The sequence below is a fragment of the Excalfactoria chinensis genome, chromosome Z (genome assembly GCF_039878825.1).
Source record: "Excalfactoria chinensis isolate bCotChi1 chromosome Z, bCotChi1.hap2, whole genome shotgun sequence".
NCBI lineage: Eukaryota > Metazoa > Chordata > Aves > Galliformes > Phasianidae > Excalfactoria > Excalfactoria chinensis.
The window spans coordinates 34,016,512-34,038,459 of NC_092857.1; the positions used below are offsets into that span (position 1 = coordinate 34,016,512).

Here is a 21,948-nt window from a genome sequence, read left to right on the forward strand (position 1 = left end):
TGTCTGTGAAAGGAATAATAGTAAAACATACCATTTTTGGAAGTTCTGAAAGTATTTGTTTAAAAACTGTATTTATTGCACCAAATAGTATTATCCATGATATTACTTTAGAATATTTTTCTTATTAATGTACCTAATACCATTACCATTTCAAACATAACATCATTACTTTAAATATATACACAACATTGTATCAGGATTGTATAAATCAAACTATTCAGATGTCTTTTTCAAAGTAGACAGCAGTCTTATGAAGGTATGACAGACAGAACAGAGGAGGAAAAAGTCAAAATTTCCATGTATACTATGTTATATACATTGCAAGCAACTGTGCTGAAATGTGCATGCAGAGATTTCTATATTTTCAGTAAAACACCCAACCAACCAACCAAAAAATTCAGCAGAAACCAACCACCACAGACAAGATGAGGCTCTGTAAATGCAGAGAACAATTGTGCAATCCAAAAGTATTCTCCGTCATTCTCCGTCAGCTCCCCCATCTTACTAAGAAGTGAATCCCTGCAAAATTGGGATCATCTTGCAACAGGTCACACTCTTTTGTCTCTCAAGTAGAACTCCTTCAGCAGCTTGTATTTTTTTTTTTTTTTTTTTTTCTTCCCTTGTTTGTCAGGTGAAAACATAAAAGACTAATTTTTTTTACTGTGCATGCAATGTAAAGAGAGTTGTTTGGAAAACTATTTTGCGAAGATAGATGTTTTAGAGGTACGGTTGCTGTCTCTTTGCTACTTCATTGGTATTTTTAAGTGGTAAAAGCTTTTATTTCAATAACCTGAACAACTGATGACTTCCACACGTTGCACTGGACCTGGAAATACACATACATACTCTAACACACCTTTTCATTTAAACTAAGGCTACTGTAGTCAAAAGCCTTTGACTGGCTTTATTTCCCAATGTCAGAGTGCAATAAAATCTTGATTCACTGAAAGGACTGATTTCAGTTCAGAGATTCAGAAGCTGCTCTAATAGTAAGAGCAGAAGTTACACAGACAGCTTCAGTTTTTCTGTTTTGGTTTATACAGTTGATTTGACCACTCAAGTGATCTGAGCAGAGAACTGGGAGAGAGGACCTGTTCTTTGTCTGCTATCTTTTGTTTGTTTTTTTGTCATCCTTGCATGTTGTTTTTTGTTTTTTATTTTATTTCCATCCTTGAGTATTTTGGAATGACTGTGAGTTCATCTTATAACATAACTGTTAGAAAGGAAGTGCCATACTAGTGTCTGTACTTCATGAAAACTGAACTTGAGTAAGGACATCTTTGTCTTAAATTAACTGATCATACAATGGCTCTGTTGAAATAGCTGTTAAGAGCTGAAACAGCTCTGTTGAAAAATCTCTATGCCAGATGCCAGTACCTTATGAAATATAACTTCTTATGCATCTTCCCTGGAATGAGAAACATCTTTTAATGGACTCTTTATTGTACAGTATTTGTGATTCTTTTTGCAACAGTGAATTAAAAGTGTACATTAGGGAAGAAAATGCTACAATTTTCTTGCTAAAAGTATCCTATACACAATTCAGGATCTGCCTATAAACTTATTCTCTTCTTTAGGAAATAATTTTCATGTAATTCACTATTGCTGTTATAAACTATACTCTGCACTACAGAGATGAAGTCAGGAAAAGTTTCTATATTTTCTAAAATGGGGACAATCCCAAAGTGACATGAGGGTCAGCCTTCTTTACATAGAGTGAAATGTCTAAGCTGTCTTCTCTTTAGCCACTATAAACTCTTCCAAAGTTACACAGATACATGAAAAACGGCAACTTCTTCCCACAATACGAGCTCCCAGACAGCTCTTCCTCTGATAAAGTTTTCTTGATGGTGCTCTTTAAATGAGCACAGTTACCTGTTATACTGTGCTGAAAGCAATCACTGTTTTGAAAACTGTTCAGCTGACCACTCACTACCTCTCTAGTGCAGACAGTAAACCATTAAATGACATTACTAGCTTTTTGGGGTGGCCAGCAATAGTGAAGAGCTGTGGCTAGGCTCCTGCTGCTTGCTGGAGGATGGAATTCAGCATCACTCAGGTGAGGGGAAGTACAGTGCTGAAAAAATGTCCCCTGCTCACACATGCTCTTGTAGAATATGAGTGCCAGTTAGATGAATGGCAGTAAGTTGGCACTAAGTCTTACATTCACATCCAAGTCTGGCAGAGATCTGTGGCCCCAAAACATTTAATATAAGATCTTTTTCTCATTAGAATTTTGTGTTAAAAGAAATGCATGTATAAAGCAACTTTATCTTACTGCTGAAACAAACTAATGATTAGAGAAGATACCCATTCTATTCATTGTTTATTTAAACTTTTGGATGCATCAGTTAGTGCCTTTGTATTTACTAACTCATTCAAGTTTAAACAAAGAAGATTTCTATAGTTGCTTTCTTGCCAGTGGCCTCTCCCCAGGTATTCTATATCATTTTTTGCACTTTTATCCCTCGACTTTGTGTAAGTAGTAATTATACCATAAAGGATACATAGCTATGATTTTTCCTCAATCAGGGTGGTTTACTCTTTCACACCATTTCACACACAGTTTAGCAAAATAATCTGATGCAGTTTTCTTACCCTTTTGTAATTCAACAATCGAACAATCAACTAATCTGAGTTCCTGTGATTAAAGGAATGTTATAAGGCTTAGTATATTTGAAAATATTAGAAAAAATCATGGGAGACATCTTTTTTTTTTTTTTTTTTTTTTTTTTTTTTTTTTCCCCAATCAGTGTCTAAGTCCCAGTGATAACTAAGTAAAATATTTACCAGTACATTTGTAACCATCTACCAACACTCATTCAGCACATTTTACAGCTAAAGTGAACAGAGCAATCTGAAATGCCAACATATACATCCATAGAATAGAACAGAGTAAGCAAATTCTTGAGGGTATTATCCCCTGCATCTTGAACACAAGCTATCACCCATCTCTGAAGGCAGCCTATTCCAGTGTTTGACCACACCCCTGGAAATGCTTTCTAGTTAAATAATCTGCAAAAAAATCCTAAACTGATCCTTCTTGTAGGAAACAAAATAGTGTGTATTAAGTTTAGAGCAAAGCCCTTGGAATAACTCCTGTAGACTTTCCTCCAGAAGCTTGTGTGATGACAGTTTTTACACTGTCATTGTAGATAATGAGAAGTGGGAGTCTTTTGAAGAGATGAATCTTCTGGTGTCCATGGTATGTCAGGCAGAAAGTTAAATACCACAGTAGTAATTAATGCTTCTCTCATTCTGACTCCTTCAAGGTACATAGTCACAGCAGTCTCACACTCCATGTGCTAATTTGCATAGGAAAGGATGGATAGGAGAGGGTGAGAAAGAAGGAAAGAGTACAAAGGTAGCATTAAATTCTAGGAGGACAGCTGGATATAGATAAATTTATATTATGTCAGTTCCCTGCCCCTCAGTTCACTCTTACGGTTTCCAGACAGTATTTTGTGATATTTGAAGAGAGGAGAAATGCATCACAAAAAGAAAGCATGTGTTTGACTTCATCACTTGTATGCACATAGTTTTGCAAACAAGTGTATTGATTTCCTGCAGAGATATATTGTATATTGTGTTTAAGGAAATAGAATTTGTATTCTGGGCAAAAAAAAACACCAAACAACAACAAAAAGCACCACATGAATTTGCTAAGTGCCACTGTCCTTAATTAGATACTCAGGAAACTTTAAACATACTATCTCATTAATTTCTTTTTGTGTTACTAGTATAAGGTTTTGCTCATTGACAGAAATATGCATACATTCTCTATGTATTGATATATTCCTAAATTAATCTTTTTTTTTTTTTTTTTTTTTTTTTTTTTTTTTCCCTTTGAGACAGGAAGAGCTATCACATGGCAGAGCTAGCTACATAGCTTTCCTAGCCTGTTAAATATTTACAAAGTAAGGTCCTGCATGATTTATTCAAGAAAGATATGCACTGAAATCTGGGCAGGTTTTCCTTGGAAAAACAAGATAAAACAGAATTCAAAAGGACTAATCTAGATAATTGCAAAACATCCTTGTGTTAGAAAATAAGTAGCATTTCTAGGAAAGGAAATAATTATTTATTTTGCAGTGGTAATGAGAAAAAATACACCATATGAGAGAAGTCCTTTCTGATCAATTGCTCCACCTGAACATTTCAGTGGGCAGAGTTTCTATCTATTTCTGTGAATGGTGTCTGCAAAATTCTTGCAGATATCTGTGTACTACAACCAAAGGATCCTTCTAGCTGTGAACAAAAATCTGGATTCAGACTTTCTTTGCTGGTGTGTTTCTAGCTGCATACACAAATAATCTGCCATTACAGAAATGTTTTCAAAACCATGTTCATTAAAAGTATGGTAGACTTGATCTCTTTTATTGATAGCTGCTTACTTAATGTGATCAACTGATTCATTTTGTCTAATAAAAAATAGGTGAGTGGAGTGAACTTTAGTTTCATTTTTACATGTCCTTTTCCACAGAAATGTATTTGGCATAACTATGTAAATCTGCTTGTAATAGAATGTGACATTCTAACACTTTAACTTGTTCTCCTTGTTCTGAAAATTACTGTAGCAACAGAAAACTCTCCTTATATGTTACATTTATAATTTTTTTTTAGGAACTTATAACTGCAAAATTTTGATTTTAGGAGGAAAACAACACCCAACTCATATGAATTATGAAGTGAGTCTCTGACTCTTGAACACTTCCTAAAATATTTATAGTAAAAAGATAACTAAACATTAATTACAAATACGTACAATATCAGAAACAGGACAGGATAAGCATTTTAAGTACTGAGTTCAAGTTGCTTCCGTGGTACAAATAACTTGAAATTAGCAGTCATTGAATGCATAAGAAAAGTTAACAAACACAAACACTACTAACCTTAGTGTATTTAATTTTCAGATCTTTGAGTGGTTCTGGCAGAGCTGGCAAAACTGGAGCAGGGTTGCTGTGTGAGCCTTGCTTCTTCATGCTGTCAGGTGAGGAGTTTGAGTACGTACGTTCCTGAAACACAGGTGAAATGAGGTATCAGGGAAGCGCAGTGATTTTTGTCCTGCCTGAGCCCTTAGCTTTATTTGTGCCTTTTTTTATATGTACCAGCTACGGTATATTTGCATACAAGAATATGATTGGATGAAAGAATTCCTTGCAATGGGAAAACAACACTACATATTTTTAAGACCAAAAGTCACAATCTTTTCATTCAGCTTGATATATAATTTCTGCTGAAACGATCTGCATAGCCAGGCACTCTGTGTTTCATACTGAAGAATACTTTTAAAGCCTTCTATTCTTACCTGTAAAATTACTTTCTCTCAGAAGGCAGGTCACCAGGTTTAATTGAGGTTCTTCACTTACTGGAAGGCAGCTATGAAAATAAACACACACTTATTAGCTCTGGAAACAAACTGAGCACTTCTCACAGGACAGCTAATAAGAATAACTGCCAGACCATGACAGTGTTCATCAGGAAACAAGCCACTCCAGATTGTGCCCTAGAATGTTCAATGTAAATTCTTGTAATTGATGTTTTTGTAATTCTTGTAATTACCTATGTTTATCACATAGGTAAGGGATGATTATCTTGGTAGACTGTCCTTAATATGCTTTTCAAAAATGTGAAAGTTGGAAAAAATCATTCAGAAAAATGAACAAAAAATCCCACACTTTTCTGGGTACAGCCAATCAAAATATTATTATTTTTCCAGGTAGTGGCATACATTGTAAGGACAAAATTTTTATTGTAATGCCTGCCAGAAAATCAAATCTGAGTTTTTGTCTTTCTAAAATAATTATTTGACAGTCAGAAAATTCTTACCTAGGGTGGAAATTACCAGGGTACATATGTTTCATTCTGGTTATTCAATGACAGTCATATCTCTGGTACAAAGACTTAAGAAACTGGCCTTTAGAAGAGTACAAGTAATTTATAGATAACTGAAAATCTCAGGAAAGTCTTCTCCCGATAAAGACCAGTGTGGACCTGGAGGGGTCTAAGACATCTACTCTCTCTTTTGATCAAGGTAGTCCCCTACTAATTGTTCAGATTTAAATACCTTAAACAGAATTCAATGGCAGTTGTAACAAAAGCCCACCTTTGTGCTAAAACCACCTCCTCTCCCAGGTGAGAATGTCCTGAATACATTTTTATATTTATGTACCATTGTATTCCTGCTTTTTTTTTTTTTTTTTTTTTTTTTTTTTTTTTTAATCAGTTTACAAAACAATTGTCATAAATTCTTTGAAACAATGGCCTTTTTCCTCTTCCCATATCTTTCTATAGCCTGAAATCTGCTTAAAAAAGTTCTGATTTTTCCAAACACACCAGTCAAAACTGCTATATATTTTCAGCATCACTCATTCATTTGGCACAAGCTTTACCACGTTTTTCTTCCTTTATGTTTCACTCTTTTACTCCTGGATTGCATGAATCGCCTTCACTACCACAGATTCTGAGAGTCCTTTCTTTTCTGTTAAATCTTCGTGTGCTGTTGAAAACATCTCATCTCTTAAAAAGATTACCTGCTATCTTGAGTTCTTTGCCTGTCCTCTCATCTAGTCTTATTTACTGAATGACATTTTCTCTAAGCATTAACATTAATACCATTAATTCCTTTAAATACTCCAAGTTCCCACATATGTGAATGGCAGACTCTTCTCCCCCCTTTCAGGAAATTCCAGGTACTGTTAAGATTAGATGATCACTCCTATGATTTCCTACTTCCCATAAATTTTCTATTCCCTTCCAACCTAAGATTCATGCTAAGATAGTAATTATTTCCTTTTCTTCACTTTACACATTCTTGCTTATTGCAGTTTCTTACTTCACATGCTCTTTTTTTTTTTTTTTTTTCTTCTGATACTGCATCATTATTCTGAGACAATTTGCCTAAATAAAGATAATAAAAATGTGCATTTCAATAGCTGTACCTTTAGTGGACTGCTTTATTATTTAAAAATGGGTTAAGTAACAGTCAGATACTAAACTTGGAAATTTACTTAGTTTTATTGCTATTTCCCTTCTAACAATGTAAAAATTAGATTTTATTTAGCTGTTTTTTTTTTTCCTTTTCTTTTAGTCACTGTTTTGATTGTTATTGTCATCTTTACATCTTTGCCACTATAAATATTAAAGAAATAAATGATGTACTATGTTACTATGTGATAGTGAGTCCTACGTTTTAATGCATAACTTTTCTCTTGATAAAAACTACTGAGTTTCCCTACTCAATAAAAGAACAAAGAGGATCAAAGGTAAGTTAGTGGTTCATCATATAAGTTGTAATTAAGCTATGAGATACTTTGCTGAATGATATCACTGGTAATAAAGTGCAGGACTTAGGGCGACATGGACTTTAGCTCAGTCTTAAGTGATTACATCATGTCACTATGTATGCTGCTTAGCTGAAAGAAGCTGTAAATCATTTGTACGCGTGTTTCAAAAGTCACGAAGTTTTAAAAAATGAGTAACTAGCCAAACAGTGTTCCACAGAAAAAAATTACCTTTCTCTTCAGATGCAGTTATACAGTGAGATATCACCAACATTGTTGTTCTTTTGATAAGGCTCATTGCAATTTTGGTGGGAACACTATTTGTTCTATACTCTTAAGATTTATTGTACCGATGTATTCTCTATGTGAGATGGCACAGAATAGCTGGAGCTTTTAGTTGGGTTTGCTGTCAATCTGGTCAGAGAAGCCAGTGTATGACAAGAAGCAGCTAAGTAACATGTGACTGGATTTAGTAAACACAATAGTAGTATAACCTGAAAAGCTCAGGAGTATACTAGCTTCCTTGAGATGGCAGTCCAGAAGAGTGCTATAGATTTTATGTCACCTTACCAATTTTTATCACTGTCATCTATACCCTCATCCAGCTCAAATGACACCAGATATCATTTGCTAAAGAAATGGCTTCACAAGAAGTGATGACTTAAGGTTTATGACTGTATTTACTATTTGTATACAAGCTTATGCCAGGCTGCCACCATCTGCAAACTGTATGTTTGCTAGAGAAATTCCCCTCTCAGCTTTTGTTTTTTATTTTTTTTTCTTTGCATGTTTCCATTTTAATTATAGCATAGAATATTATTCCAAGAATATGGGTTTCTGTTGGCTTGAAATTACTTTGATTTTTAAAGGATCAGAAATTATTATGCTGGTTTTTCTGTCTCCCCCCTGTTTCTCTCATCTTCTTAGATGATCTTCATTATGAAACTATTATGACGGGGAAAAAAAGTGCACATTTTTCTTTTTTTAAAATCACTGCCAAACTGTCTTCCCAATTCCCACTGTCTTAGTGTCTCCATTCCCAAGCAATAGGGGACAGGTGACTTCGTTTTTGTGTTAAATCAGATTACAATCAGAGCAGTAAGACATTTTGGCCTTTAAGTTTCTATAGAGGGACACTATGTCCTTCAAAATACTTAAACTTTATCATTAAAGAAATTTGGCAATTATCTTGGACTAGAAAAAAAACAACAAAGCTCAGTAGATCTGACAACACTGCTTATATTTAGCTTACCTACCTCTAATGTAGGACAGTGAAAGGATTCCATCAAAGCTAAACAGTCAGTAGAAGTTTTCTACTTTCAGATTTTGTCATTTGTAGTTCTGTGAATGTTCCAAATTGAATATCTTTATCATTTGATCTATCAAAGTTACTCCTTTGACTGCATCAAAATTATGTTTTCTAAAAAGTTTAATTATGGTCTAAGTAAGCTGAGAAAAAAATATTTACTAAAATTCAAAACATGCTGAGTAATCTTTTGTAGTGATATAGGATTGTTGTCAAAACTACTCTGGAAGAGGAAATGAACAAAATCATATGCTGTACTTCACAATTTTGTTTTGGTATGGTAACACTTGTACTGACTGAAACCAGAGTTGTTAGTGCTTAAAAATATTTACATTTTATAATGTAAATTTTTATAAAACCATGTCTTAAAAAATCACTTGAAAAATCTCTGTTGAAACAAAATGGTTGTGACAACAAATCTTTAGTAGATTAACCACTTCCAAACTCAAATAACACTCGGAGCTAAGGAATTCATGTGAAGATACTACTGGTACTGACAGAAACTGCTATTAATTTAGGAGTGGAAAGTGAGTTTCAAGAACACCAAAATAGGTTAAGGAAGGGTGAAGTCACTGAGATTATTAAAATGACTGGACCTTCAATCAGAATTCATTTTTTGACACTGTTAATCTTTCTAACGACATTCCATTAATGGCTTCACAGCAGAAACAGAGGTCATCATTTAGCACAACTTGGAAACAAAGCCACATCAGAATGAACTGATCTGAATGATGCACAATCTTCCCACTTTGAACTGGGAGTAGAGGGATGGGCAATATGAAGATCTGAAAATTCTAATCATGGAAAATGAAGTATTCAAGTAAAAATGAAATGATATTCAAGACTACTGATAAATTCTTTTGATTTTGAACTATCACAGATTTCTGACAATAAAAACATTCTTTTTATTTAAATAGAAGTATTTCTGAGTACAATTAATTATTCTTTAGTCATAATAGCACTTCTGTGAGGTATAAACTCATGGAGTGAGGCAGCTGACAGATACCTAAGTATTTAGTTGAGTTTGAAATTTGAACCCAGATTAAAATATTTCATTTTTGCTACATGGACAGTAACAGCATATGAAGAAAAGTCCCAGAAGATATTTCTCCATAATGACTCCACAGACAAGTCTGAACACATATCTTAATACCAGCCACTGTTTGTCTGATTCACGCAAACACCTTTGCTCCAATAATAGCCAGGTTTAACTTGCTTTGGTTCAACACAATAAGAACAGAGGCAGAGCAAGAAGTAGAAAAACTAGTGCTACCTATTTCATCATCACATTATCAAAAGATTCTGAGTAGTTTCTTGATGTATGTGCATGGGTTGCTCAAGAGGATGCTGCCATGGGGTCTATTTTCTGTTAAATCCATAGTGACACTTTTGGCCCTAGACACTTTCTGCAGGGGTGGAAAAGATTAAGTGCGTGCTCTGTTCCTACAGAAAAACAACATCAACAGAGTATCCCCACCTAATACTAGAGCATTACCATTTCTACTGATTCCATGCACTGACCAGGAATCCTCTGCTGGACTGTATGCAGAAAGAGATTTGAAACAAATTTAATGAAAATTTCATTTTTTCATCTGAAGTACCTTCATAACAGCCAGCAAAGTATGGGAAGAGACCATGACAGAGAAGAGTATCTAGAAAGCAACACTGAAACTCAGAGGGAAAAATACACACAAAGCATAAGCAGCGTGCGGCATTTCAGAAATCCTGATCAGATGGGGATCAAGGCTGCCTTGTGCAGTTATGATTGCGCAAAACATCTAACTTGCTGCTGAAAAACAGTAAAAACCTACATTTAGGAAAACAAAACAAAACAAATCAAAACAAGTTTGTTTTTTTCCCCCCCAATCTCTCAGGCTTTCCTGGATGAAGATGATGTATTTTGATTAGCTCAATGACATGGGACATTCTTCAACAAATTTACATCACTTCTGTACAGCTATTTGCTTGTGAGCTAATTGTAGAACAACTCTTTATAAACAGTGGAGAAAGACAGGATATTTTACAGCACAAATCCTCTCACATCAAAGCAAGTATTTAATATAGGTCAACTGAGTAGCATCCCAGAGGTGAATAGCTATCATTGGTGACTGTGGAAGAATTTTTATTTTTTATTTATTTATTTTTATTTTTATTTTATTTTTCATCTGGATTCTAATCATTTATGAAAAACTGTATTGCTTTTTTTGGACAGCAAATAAAGCTTAACTATATCCTTCCTTGAATAGCAGGCCCTCAGGAGAAGATAAACATATCCTCTCTGTTGAAGAGCCTTCGCACTTTGAAAGATTGGCTGGGAGCCCAGGAATATTTATTTAAAATTTAGCTGGGTTTATCCAGAGCAAAATGTTTTATTAGAAGCATGTACATCAGTCTAAACACATTTTCAAAATCCTCACCTCTCTTCCCTTTACATCTCTTCATTGTCTCTAGTTACTATATATTTCTCAGTGTGCATTGTTTTTATGGTCAAATAGTCTTTTATGAATGGCAATTTGGTTATAAAACAATAAGTTCAATATAATCATAAAAACAATATCAAAGAAATAAAGAAAAATATTAAGGGAAATAGGTATGTTGTGGATTATTTTTTTATCATGCTGTTATTTTTATTCCAAACTAAACTGAAGAAATCTAAAATGAAGTCATTTTGCAGGTGTCAGAATGACAAAGCTACTCCTGTTGAAAATAACTTTATTTCCTTTCAGATTTCTTTCTTTTTCTTTTTTCTCTTTTTCTTTTTTTTCAATATCCAGGTCAGATGAAAGCAAGAAATAAATAATTAAATGACTTAAAGTTTCCTCAAGTAATTGTTTATGAATAATGAGGCAGATTTTATGCAATAGGTCACAGATAAAAGAACTTATCAGTGAACAAAATGAATTTGATTCAAATCAATAGCATTCGTGCAAGTGCAAAACTAGTCAGTTAGATCAGAATCAAGTCCAACACTAGTTATTAACCTGCATTGTTAGCAACAATTGCTGCCAAGTAGTTTTCATTTTTTTCTTCATGAACCTTTGTTTTAAGGCCAAGATTTAGACAGCTTCAATTGGTTTTGCATAATTGCTATGTGTGCTTTATAAGCCTGTGTATAGTGAATGTGTCCTTCATTTATGAAAGTCTCACATGTGGAAATATCTCTACTTTTAGAGAGCTTCTTAAAAAAGTTATTGTACAACTACAAAAAGAAGAAAATGGAATGGGTGCATCTAATACAACTTTTAAATTTCATTAAATATATTTTTTCAAATGTATACCCCCTTATTTCCATGTATTACTTTTATTTTTCCTAATGTTTTATATTAATTACCAGTGTGACTATAATTTGCAGTGTTTCTGAAAGATTTACTCTTTCAAATCTGTTCATGTACAATGTAATGGGCTCTGGGGTTTGTATTTTAGAAATGAGAAAATTCTTCTTGCTCACAAGCTAGGGTATATTTTTCACACGAGTCACGGTAAACAGGTAGGTTGTGACATGGAAATTCCTATTTGCAGATGAAATCAAAGGGAAGTCTACTGATGCTTCAACATCAGTAGTAGTTTTGATTTTAAACTGATACTGAATCAGTAATTGTGTACATTTCCCCCACACCAAAATTCCGATTACTGTGACTGTTCCCAGAAAAGTCCTTCAGATTTTTCTCGAAACCACCCATGTCAGTAAGAAATCTTGAGATCAGAACTCAGGTTTATGATGTTTGAATTAGAATGATGAATGCCAGGATAGTGCCATACTTGCATTAGGAATACAAGTTATAAGAAATAAAAGTTAACTTGATATAGTGATTAATCAGTCGTACAGTGTTTATGAATTAACTGTGACACTGAACCATTTTTGTTGAGTCATAACACCAATGGAGGATTTCCAGCTCCTCTATTTCCCAACTGTTTAGTTTATCTTAAACAAACAAACAACTTCATGAAGCAAGACCTCTCCTTGGTTACAGAGTTCAGGGAGGTTTCTCTGGATGCTGTCAGAGGGCAGTGTTTCTACTGAAAACTAGACTTTAATAACCAGATTGCATATCTGTGCATACATATGCTCTAGGGGATTTACAATCCAAATCCCACTATAGAATAAAACCTTTGCATCACTTCATAGTTGTCTCTGTTTTCCTGTTACAGCCTGCTCTCCTTCTGAGGTAATTAGTAAGACCTTATCCTGTAGTTTACACCTTAATTTCAAGTTTAAGTATAGTGAGTTAACTGTATTATATTGGCATTTGTAATTCCCATTTTTCCCATACTTTGTCATGTTTATGACCAATTTTTAATATATTTGTTTTTAGGAAGTCTGTCCAAATGTACATATGCTACTTATTACCATCACTAGTAAGTGAGAATTGACAATTAAAATCATTAAGACTATGATTTTTGGAAAGATGATGTAATTAGTCTTGCTCACTCTGAATGCTGTGGAACACTTTCTCTTCCAAGTAACGATGTTAAATCTTGTACACAGTTTAGTTAATATTAAATATTTAATAAAAAGGGTTGCAAGGTACTTGAAAGTGTCCACAGGAAGTCAACAAATCCATTAAAAGGACTGGAATGCATGTACTATGAGGAGACACTGATGATGCTTGGGCTGCCTAGTCTGGAGAAAAGGAGGCACAGATAAATTTCATCAATCCTTACAATTGTCTGAACAGGGAAACCATGAAGTGCTGATGTCTTCTCCCTGTCACTGAGGAGAGGACAAATGGGAGTAGCACAGACTGGTACCAGGGGAGGTTCAGATTGGATTTAAGGATAATTTATTTACCATGAAGGTAATCAAACAGCAGGATAGGCTTTCTAGAGAAGTGGTTGATGCCCCATGCCTGTCAGTGTTTAAGAAGAATCTGAACAATCTTATCAATATTATGCTTCAATTTTTCTTTATTCTTAAAGTGGTCAGGCAGTTGAACAAGGTGATCCAACTAAACCATTCCATTATTAATGGTTGCATTTAAGGAGGAATTTTATTTTGGAGCACTTTTGAAGTATGCCAGTAATTTAGGCAAGATTCCTTCAAATCGCAAATGAAAATGATGATAGCCTTGGACAAGAATCAGACAACATGTTCCTTGGGAACTAATTTCCTTCTTTGTTACAGAAAATGTTACAGAAACACTTTAGCCAGCTGATTTGCAAATGCATGTTCAATTACATTATAATAAATAATACATTTATTGTATTAGCAGTGTATTGAAGATACAAAAAAAAAAAAAAATCCTTTTTTTTTTTTTGTTTGTTTTTCCTGATTGATTCAATAAATGCTTCATGTTTCCATTGAGAAAATAACAAGCAAAAGAAAAGAAAACAGAAAAGCAACCCTTTATCTACAAAATGATATGATGTGGCCCAGGAACGGTGTAGTCCAACAAAATATACTGGTACATAGTTATTTTGCTGTAACTATGAGAAAAAAAATACTGCTATTGGTTATATTCAAGTTGTTAAGTGTTTTATCAGCAAACTAGGAGGAAAAAATATATATGCTCTTTTAGCTCTTTTTTTTTTTTTTTTTTTTTTTTTGTTTGTTTCTGCACTTCTTTCCATATTCAGATTTAACAGTGACCCATACCTTTTAATCTCAGTGTGTATTTCATCCTGCTTGACTTCATTTTATTTAGGCTACTTTCCTGAAGCTGGTGTGGATCATCTGTGGATCCAGGATGCTAGGAATCTGTATAATTAAGGCTGTAAATAAATTTTCTTTTTTAACGTCATTTGTGTGTAGCATCTGCTTGATGATGCCAAAGGGTCCTAAAAAGCAAACTCAAATCTCTGAGAAACACACTATCTTTACAGAATTTTAAAATAAAATGAAATCTGTTGTTGTTTGACTGCACCTTTTTATAGCTTAATAGAATAGTTCACTTTGGGTAAAGAGATTACAAATGTTGAGAACATTAAGGTTTCTTGCTCCCAAGTACAACCAACATGTTTCTAGCACTTCAGTGCACTTTTCAGCATGCTGTTGAGGTGTCTCAAGCACATGTACTTTGACTTACTGTTTCGTAAGAGAGTGTTAATATTAAGCATTATGCACGATAATTGCATTCAACAAAAAGTTCTAAGAACTGTGCATTACCTGGATGATAACTCAAAGTTTTATTCTGTGTTTGTGATAACAAGAGCAATAAACTGCAATTTTCCTTTAGCAGATGCTGGAGAGTCAAAACTATGTTAAAGGTCTTAGACAGGGACCAAAAACCGAGTTACTATTTAGACCTTTAGTTTGTTGTTGTTGTTGTTGTTGTTTTCTTTAAAAAAGAAATTGCTTGTAGCTAAATATGTAAACTGGGCTTCAAATTAAAATATTGCCATCCTTTATTGTTAATTTGCCAGACTGCATGGATATAGAAGTTGTGCGGTCTGTCAGAGACAGAATCTAATATTTCACAACTAACATAATTTCACAGCATAACATTTGCATGAAAAGACTCCTTTCTCATCATTCCCAAGAAAATTCTGTTACTTTGAGATTTCACTTTGACTTTTGTATTAGTTCTTTACATTGAAGTATAAAAAATTTACCAAACCAGAAGTTAAAAATCAGACTGACAGTCATGGGAGTAAAAGATGAAAAATGAGAGATTATCAAACTACATGTGGTTTAAGCTGCTGCCTGCGGCACTGGAGGGCCCGGGTTCGAATCCCCCCTGTGGCGCAGGGGTAGAAGTGCCACTTCGCTACACAGAGGGCTCGAAACCTGGGAGTTGGACTCGATGATCTCTAAGGTCCCTTCCAACTCGCACGATACTATGATACTATGATACTATGATGATACTATGATACATGCAAGCTAAAACATAGAACACTGAAACTGATAGTTTGATAAGGTAAAGGCTCAGCTACTGTGAACTGAGATATTCATTAAAATACAAAAGAACTGTTTTAAAGAAAGTTTTAAGTAAAAAGAAAGAAAAGAAAGTTTTAAAGTAAACTAAGAAAACATAAGCAAAATTCATTAGAAACGACTAATGGGGTACTTTGGTTTCATTTACTCTGATATTTTCTCTTTATAGTTTAAGGATGGTCAAATCCTTTCAGCAAAAGCAGTGAGAACACACGTAGATAATTCACCTTCTTTTTAGCATGTGTCAGTACCTTTGTGAATGGTGTAAAACTGATCAGTTGCCTGGGAGCTGAGGCACAAATTGTAGCAATCAGTTTTTTTCCGTTTTCTTCATAACTGTTAATAGCCATGGTTTGTTTATCAAGACCCCTTTGACCATGATTCAAAGGTGATTTATGATTCATGATTTAAAGGTGACAGACAGAATATGCCTTTTACTGAAGTACACTCCAATTTACTCTTTTCTCTCAAGTCACTCTATGTAACATTGTAACTAAACAATTGGGCTGGAGTTGGTTGTGCATCTTTACACTTTGTAGTTCATTTTTGACAATTTTCTTCCTTTTTTTTTATTCTTGCATCACTACCAGCTATTTTGTACCTCAGTCCACTAACAAAGCAGTACTGATAATAATAAATAAATAAATAAATAAAAAGTAGAAAAAAAAAGGTATAATTTTTGTGTGGTAGCTGTGCAACACCTGTCTAATATCTCACTAACATTTCAAGTTCACAGAAGCCTCTTTGCCCATTCATTTCTTTCTAAAGCATTCTTTGCCAAGAATACTTAACAAATAGTGAAACAGAATAATTCCATATTTCTGAAAAAAGAAAAAGAAAAAAAAAAAAAGAAAAGATATTTGCTACTCAAGATCATTCTTAGAAAAACTGCAGAATATCTGTTCTCTGAGAGGAAATCAGATAAAATTCTAGTGTGGTAATTCGCAGAGTGAAGAGGAAAATGAGAGCAAGGTTATCTAAGAGTTTAATGCAAGTTCATATTAAGTCAAGCAGGACTATTAGAACATCACTTAGTATCCAAGTAAATTTATTTATATGGAAGCATAAGCAATGCAAGAAGCTCTGAAAGACCAAGTGCATGAGTTATTATGACTATATTAGGCTTAAGATTTGTTTTCCCATTTCTCCTCCTTGTGATGGTGCATAAAATAACATCATAAGAACATTTTATTACATTGTGCAATAGTGCAATCTCTCTGTTTTTAATGTAAGTACAGCTGTAAAGTAATGCGTTTACATTAAGGGAACAACAAATCTATTAAGTTTTTAATGCTTGTTTATGAGGATAGAGGATAGAGAGCTGCCTCACCACACTACCTCTGTGGAAGCTGCAACACTGAACTTAAAAGCAATGATGTTTTGATAAAACATTTCAAAACCATTCTATCATCTGTGTGATATTCATTCCATAAATTTTCCTTGAAGTACAGGTACAGTCAAAGAATACCCAATGAAAGCACATTCTTAGGGCTATGTATTTTTTGCATGACATTTCACTGCTTGGTTTATAAAAAGACCACAAAGAATGTATCTTAGAATGAGCCAAAGCAATTTGTTTTGGAAACAGCTGTAAAATTCCAAACATGTGAGAATGTCATAACGTCACAAAAAGCTCCAAATAAAAGTTCTCGGAGTTCTTTTCTATTTTTCCCCAGTTCTGACCACAAAATAAGAAAAGTTTCTACTTTGCTTGCTTCGATAAAAGGTCTCTAAACTTTCTTTACTAGTTGTTAAATAATGACTAATGCTTGCGTAATTTAGAAACAAACAAACAAAAAAACAACTGTAATTTATTTACTCAAATTCAGGCTTAAGTAATATGCTAACAATCAAAATAAGATACTAACCTGAGAATTATGCACAGACATTTTGTCAAATAGGTTTGTGCCTACAGCCAGTACAGAAAGTTCGGTATGAATATTCACAGCAGAAAGTGCTTTATCTGACAGGGAGCACTTGCTGAAGCAGAGACTCTATGTAATGACATGCAGTGGATTAAAAAGGGAGTGTTTGCATAAAGGGACGTTCAGATTACAAAAAAGGAATGGTTATTTCAGAGGGAGCATTCCATTACAGGAATAACTTTACTCCATTTTGCCCTAATAATTTCAGATATCTCTCTGCATGATTGGCATTTAAAAGTAATCACGTTTCTATTGATAAAAGATGGAAATATTTTCTTAGAAGATTTTTCTGTTGCTCTATGAAGGAAGAAAAATACTGTCATCTGAGACACAGACACCAACCAATATTTAATGACTTAACTACATCTAGAAATGTATGGTTCTTTTTTCTGTCAAAAGATGAGTAAAAACAGACAAAAAAAAAAAAAAAAAAAAAAAAAAGAAGAAATATAATAAAATTCATAGAACAGTAAAAACAAACAAACAAAAAAATGGCATCATGTATCATCAGATTTTACTTTACAGAAGCAAAACACTGTTCAGGAGACAGGACCATGCCTCGGGTCACTGTCAGTAAGGTAAATAGTCACTGTCACCCTTTATCTAAGGGTGTGGGTGGTTCCCTTACCTGTAGGGACTTTGCAGTTCCTGGAGTTCTCTGTTTTGTTTGTGTCATTGCTCTCTCAGAGATTATGTAAATAATCTGTTCAGATTTAAATCCTGAGAAAGGCAACACTAAGAGATCTGGAATAACCACTACTGAAGGAATATACCCCACAACTGCTGCATTATTTGAGCACACAACAAACTGTTCTTAAAGCCTTCATCCTTTGTCAGCACCCCTTTTAATATCTTGCCATCAAAGTTTTCTGCTGCATTCCAGGCTTCTGAGGAAATTAACAACCAGATTAACTTTCTGCATATTCTTCAGCACATTATAAGCATCTGATCATAGTTAAACTTCTGGGGTTAACATGAGCAAAATCGTTGAGATCATTAATTGTAACACTGCAGCTTGAACTCCATGAGCTTTTCTGCTTTCAGCAGCTTTTTCTTCATTTTTTTTTGTTTGTTTGTTTTGTTTTGTTTTTTTTTTCTTTTCTGGTTTTCTTTATCTAGGTAGAAGTATTTTTAATAAAATGCCTATGCATATGCAACGTATTTTAAAATATTTCTTAATCTGAATTTTGGTTCTGAGGTGAATTTGAGTGTATTATCAAGTGCAAAAATACCGTTGTTTCAGCTATCAAAATACTAACGGTTTTCACCCTATCTGTGCAGTTTGCTTTATAAATCTATCTAGAAGTCTCCACATATGGGTAAAATCAGCTGCAGCACAAGCATAAACATTGATGCCAGTGTGCCAGAATATAAAAATAACTCAGTTTTCAGTACCAAAGTTATTAATCTGCTTGAAGCAGTGTATCCTAAAGGGCAGTTTCTAAAATTGTTGTTTTTATGCATTTGTAATGTTTTCAGTTATAGAAACGTTTGCCACTGACTGCCACAGGACACAAGATGACATGTGCTACTTTGCATATTCTTGATTTACTTTGCATTATCTTGAATTTTTTCTTGATTCTGCAGCTGTTTATTTGATGCTTTCTGTCAGTTCCTGCATTCTCTAGCTTTGACAAGATTTCATACACTGTGCAGGTGGAGCTCAGTCTGATGTGAAATCTCTACCCAGATTAAATGTCATGAATGACACTGAATCAAAAACATTCAGCAATGTGGATTCTTCTTTATATTACATTTATATTACATCAGATTTTCTAGCATAATTCCATTTATGTTGTTACAATATTCCTTCCCTAGTTTGTTACATATTGAAGTGGTTCCCCTATGATAGTAGCACTTTCTTGTACCCTTGCCATTCCCACATAGGTTGCTGGAAGCTGTGGGTTTTTTGTGCAATACTCTGAAACATGTGCTCGTATAGGCACGGTGCATTTTTGAGGCATACCCAGTTTTACATGGGAAAAGCAATGAGGAATGACAAAAACTATGGTTCTAGTCTGCTGCTTTCAGGCAGATAACTATGTTTACTCTTATAAGCCACCAGTTTATTAATTATATGTGCAGTAAAGTGGTAATTATTTTCTACCCTTCTAATGGTATTTATTGCTAGATTTCTGTTAGAAAGATGGTAGATCAACTGATTTTTATTACTTTTTCTACTATTTTCGCTGGTTTTATGTGTGAATTTATATTTTTCTAATGACTTCTCAATGACACATCTTTAGGCATGTATAATTTGTACTGATGTAACCTCAGACATCATAAATTAAATTATTAATAGCACCTACAAGTTAATAATGTCCTGAATTATGGTTAAATCACAAATTTATACCTTTGTTTTAAGGAATTCTCACATTGTGATCACATTGTAGTTGTGGTTATATAAAAATACATAGTCTTAATTATTCACGCAACATTGGAGGTTTTACTGTAAGTTCTTTTAACTCCATAGAGATAGAAAGATATTTTTTATTTGTGGTGTGAAATAGATCAATGCATTTTTGTGTTCTTATATAACACAAAAATCAAACAGGGTCATTATAAGGACCTTTCTCTTTTTTTCTTTCTTTCTTTCTTACTGAATCTAATAGAGTTTGATCCTAATTGCTGCATTATTTTGCAAAGTATATAGCAAACATATTAATAACAGTAAAAAACATAAATTTCATATGGCATCTCCTTATTTGATCTTATGTGGATTGTGCTCAGCCAGAAACTCCCTCACAAATCATGAAAAGAAACTGTAAGGCTGTCTTTCCGAATGGATATCTTCTTTAATGCTCAAACATTCTTGTATCTTCTGTTAATCAAGCATATACTTCATCTTTCACTGCATGTTCATTTCATACCCCTTTAATCTGTGGTAGTCTTCTCCAAAATAAAGAGATGTCTTTGTAGAGAGGCAATTGATTTTTTTGCACACATAACAATATTTTGTTTGCAGTACTTTCAAAATGACCCTTTCTTTACTCTTTTAAAAACAGAATTTCATTCTGTTTCCCAGATTTCAGAATACAAACAAAACAAAACAAAATAAAAAAACAACTGGAATTCTTTTATTTTGAAGTGTACATGCATTAACACAGCTAGTTGATGGTTAGCATTTTAGTAATAATTATACATATCTTCATGTGTATGCAGAAACTTGGATACAAAATTAGCAACTAAATCTTGCCACTGCCCTATATCTGTTGCTTGTTCATCAGTGTCATATCAGTGTCTTTGAAGACAAATTTTATGCATTTATGTCTCACACAGATTTGTATATATATACAAGCACACACAGATATATGTTTTACACAGGCATGTATGTTTGTATTAGGTGCACAATTCTCTTTTCTGCGCATGCATTTCAACCAAACAGTACCATATGTAGTCAATCAAAAAGGCCTTACCTTTACAATCAAGGCTTGATTTCCTAGGTCTGTAATATTTCACTTCCACTGCACACTCTGCCCTAAGGTCTGCGATCAGCACTACAGTCAGAGTACCAGTCATGACCTCTATATATACACGATTCAGTAACAGCAACAAATGAATACTTAGATTCTTACTTCAGTTCCACGTTTATCAAGTGATATTACTCACAGAAAAAGATCCTTCAAGCAAACACTTAATGAGTATTGAATTGAGAGTGATCTTGATGATATACTTTGAAAAAAAGAGCTTATTGTACAACACAGCAGATGAAAATACCCACAGCCACTGCACGTACCACTCATTCTGTTAACCATGTAATATACATTGTCATTTTGACGTGTAGACTGTTTCTCTTCCTCTATCACCTCCATGTCAATCCAATTCACTCATTCTTGCCAATGATGAAATGAAGAAAAAAAAAAAAAAAAAAAAAAAGGAAAGAAAAGCAAGGAAAAGAAAAGAAAAAGAAAAGGAAACACGATCGAAAGATTGTTATCCTAGATCTGCATTTGTGGAACATTTTAAAGACAGTTAGATTAACCACTGGGGAGATGTTAGCCTTGATAAGAGAATCCCCACTGGTTTTCTGTCTCCTTTAGACAATGAAATCACATAGTTGTGTCTGTGTCTCTCTGTTTTGGATTGTTCTGTTTTAACACATAACAGATTGAGGGCTGCCTACTTTTCCTAATTAACTCAAGTTAAACTAATGAGAGAGAGAGAGAGGGTGGAGGGAGTGCCAAAACAAGAAAAGAGATCATGAGTTGGAAGAGACTGAATTACAACTTAAATGGGATGGAGAAAGGAAAAGAAAAATGGGGGAAGGAGAGGAAGTGCAGATACTGCTAGGCTACAAAGAGGGTGAGAAAAGAGCCCTGTGAATGGATTTGCCTTTAGTTTCCAAGACACAGGTTCCCTGCAGAAAAAATTGGGGAAATATACTCAATCCAATGTTGTACTGAACTCAGACTTTTGCTTTTTGTTAAGAAATACTTCAGCACCCAATGGAGAACAGCTCAGATAACTATTGCAATGCTATCAACAGCCTTTTCCACAATTTATTGGTTCAGTTAATTCTGTCAGCAAAATACCATGTGAACTACTCATGGAAGAAAGTGGTTT

General features: G+C 34.1%; 1 protein-coding gene across 1 annotated transcript in view; it reads right to left on the reverse strand.

Annotated features, from left to right (window-relative positions):
* The window catches only part of ALDH1A1 (aldehyde dehydrogenase 1 family member A1), a 51,995-nt gene extending 34,542 nt beyond the window's left edge, over positions 1-17,453 (reverse strand). The window contains exons 1-3 of the mRNA XM_072359347.1: positions 17,329-17,453; positions 5,309-5,379; positions 4,893-5,015 (exon numbers count right to left, since the gene is read on the reverse strand). Of these exons, the coding sequence (XP_072215448.1) occupies positions 4,893-4,982 (90 nt within the window). The 5' untranslated portion in view covers positions 4,983-5,015; positions 5,309-5,379; positions 17,329-17,453. The remainder of the gene's footprint in view (positions 1-4,892; positions 5,016-5,308; positions 5,380-17,328) is intronic.
* Between the last annotated feature and the right edge of the window lie 4,495 nt (positions 17,454-21,948).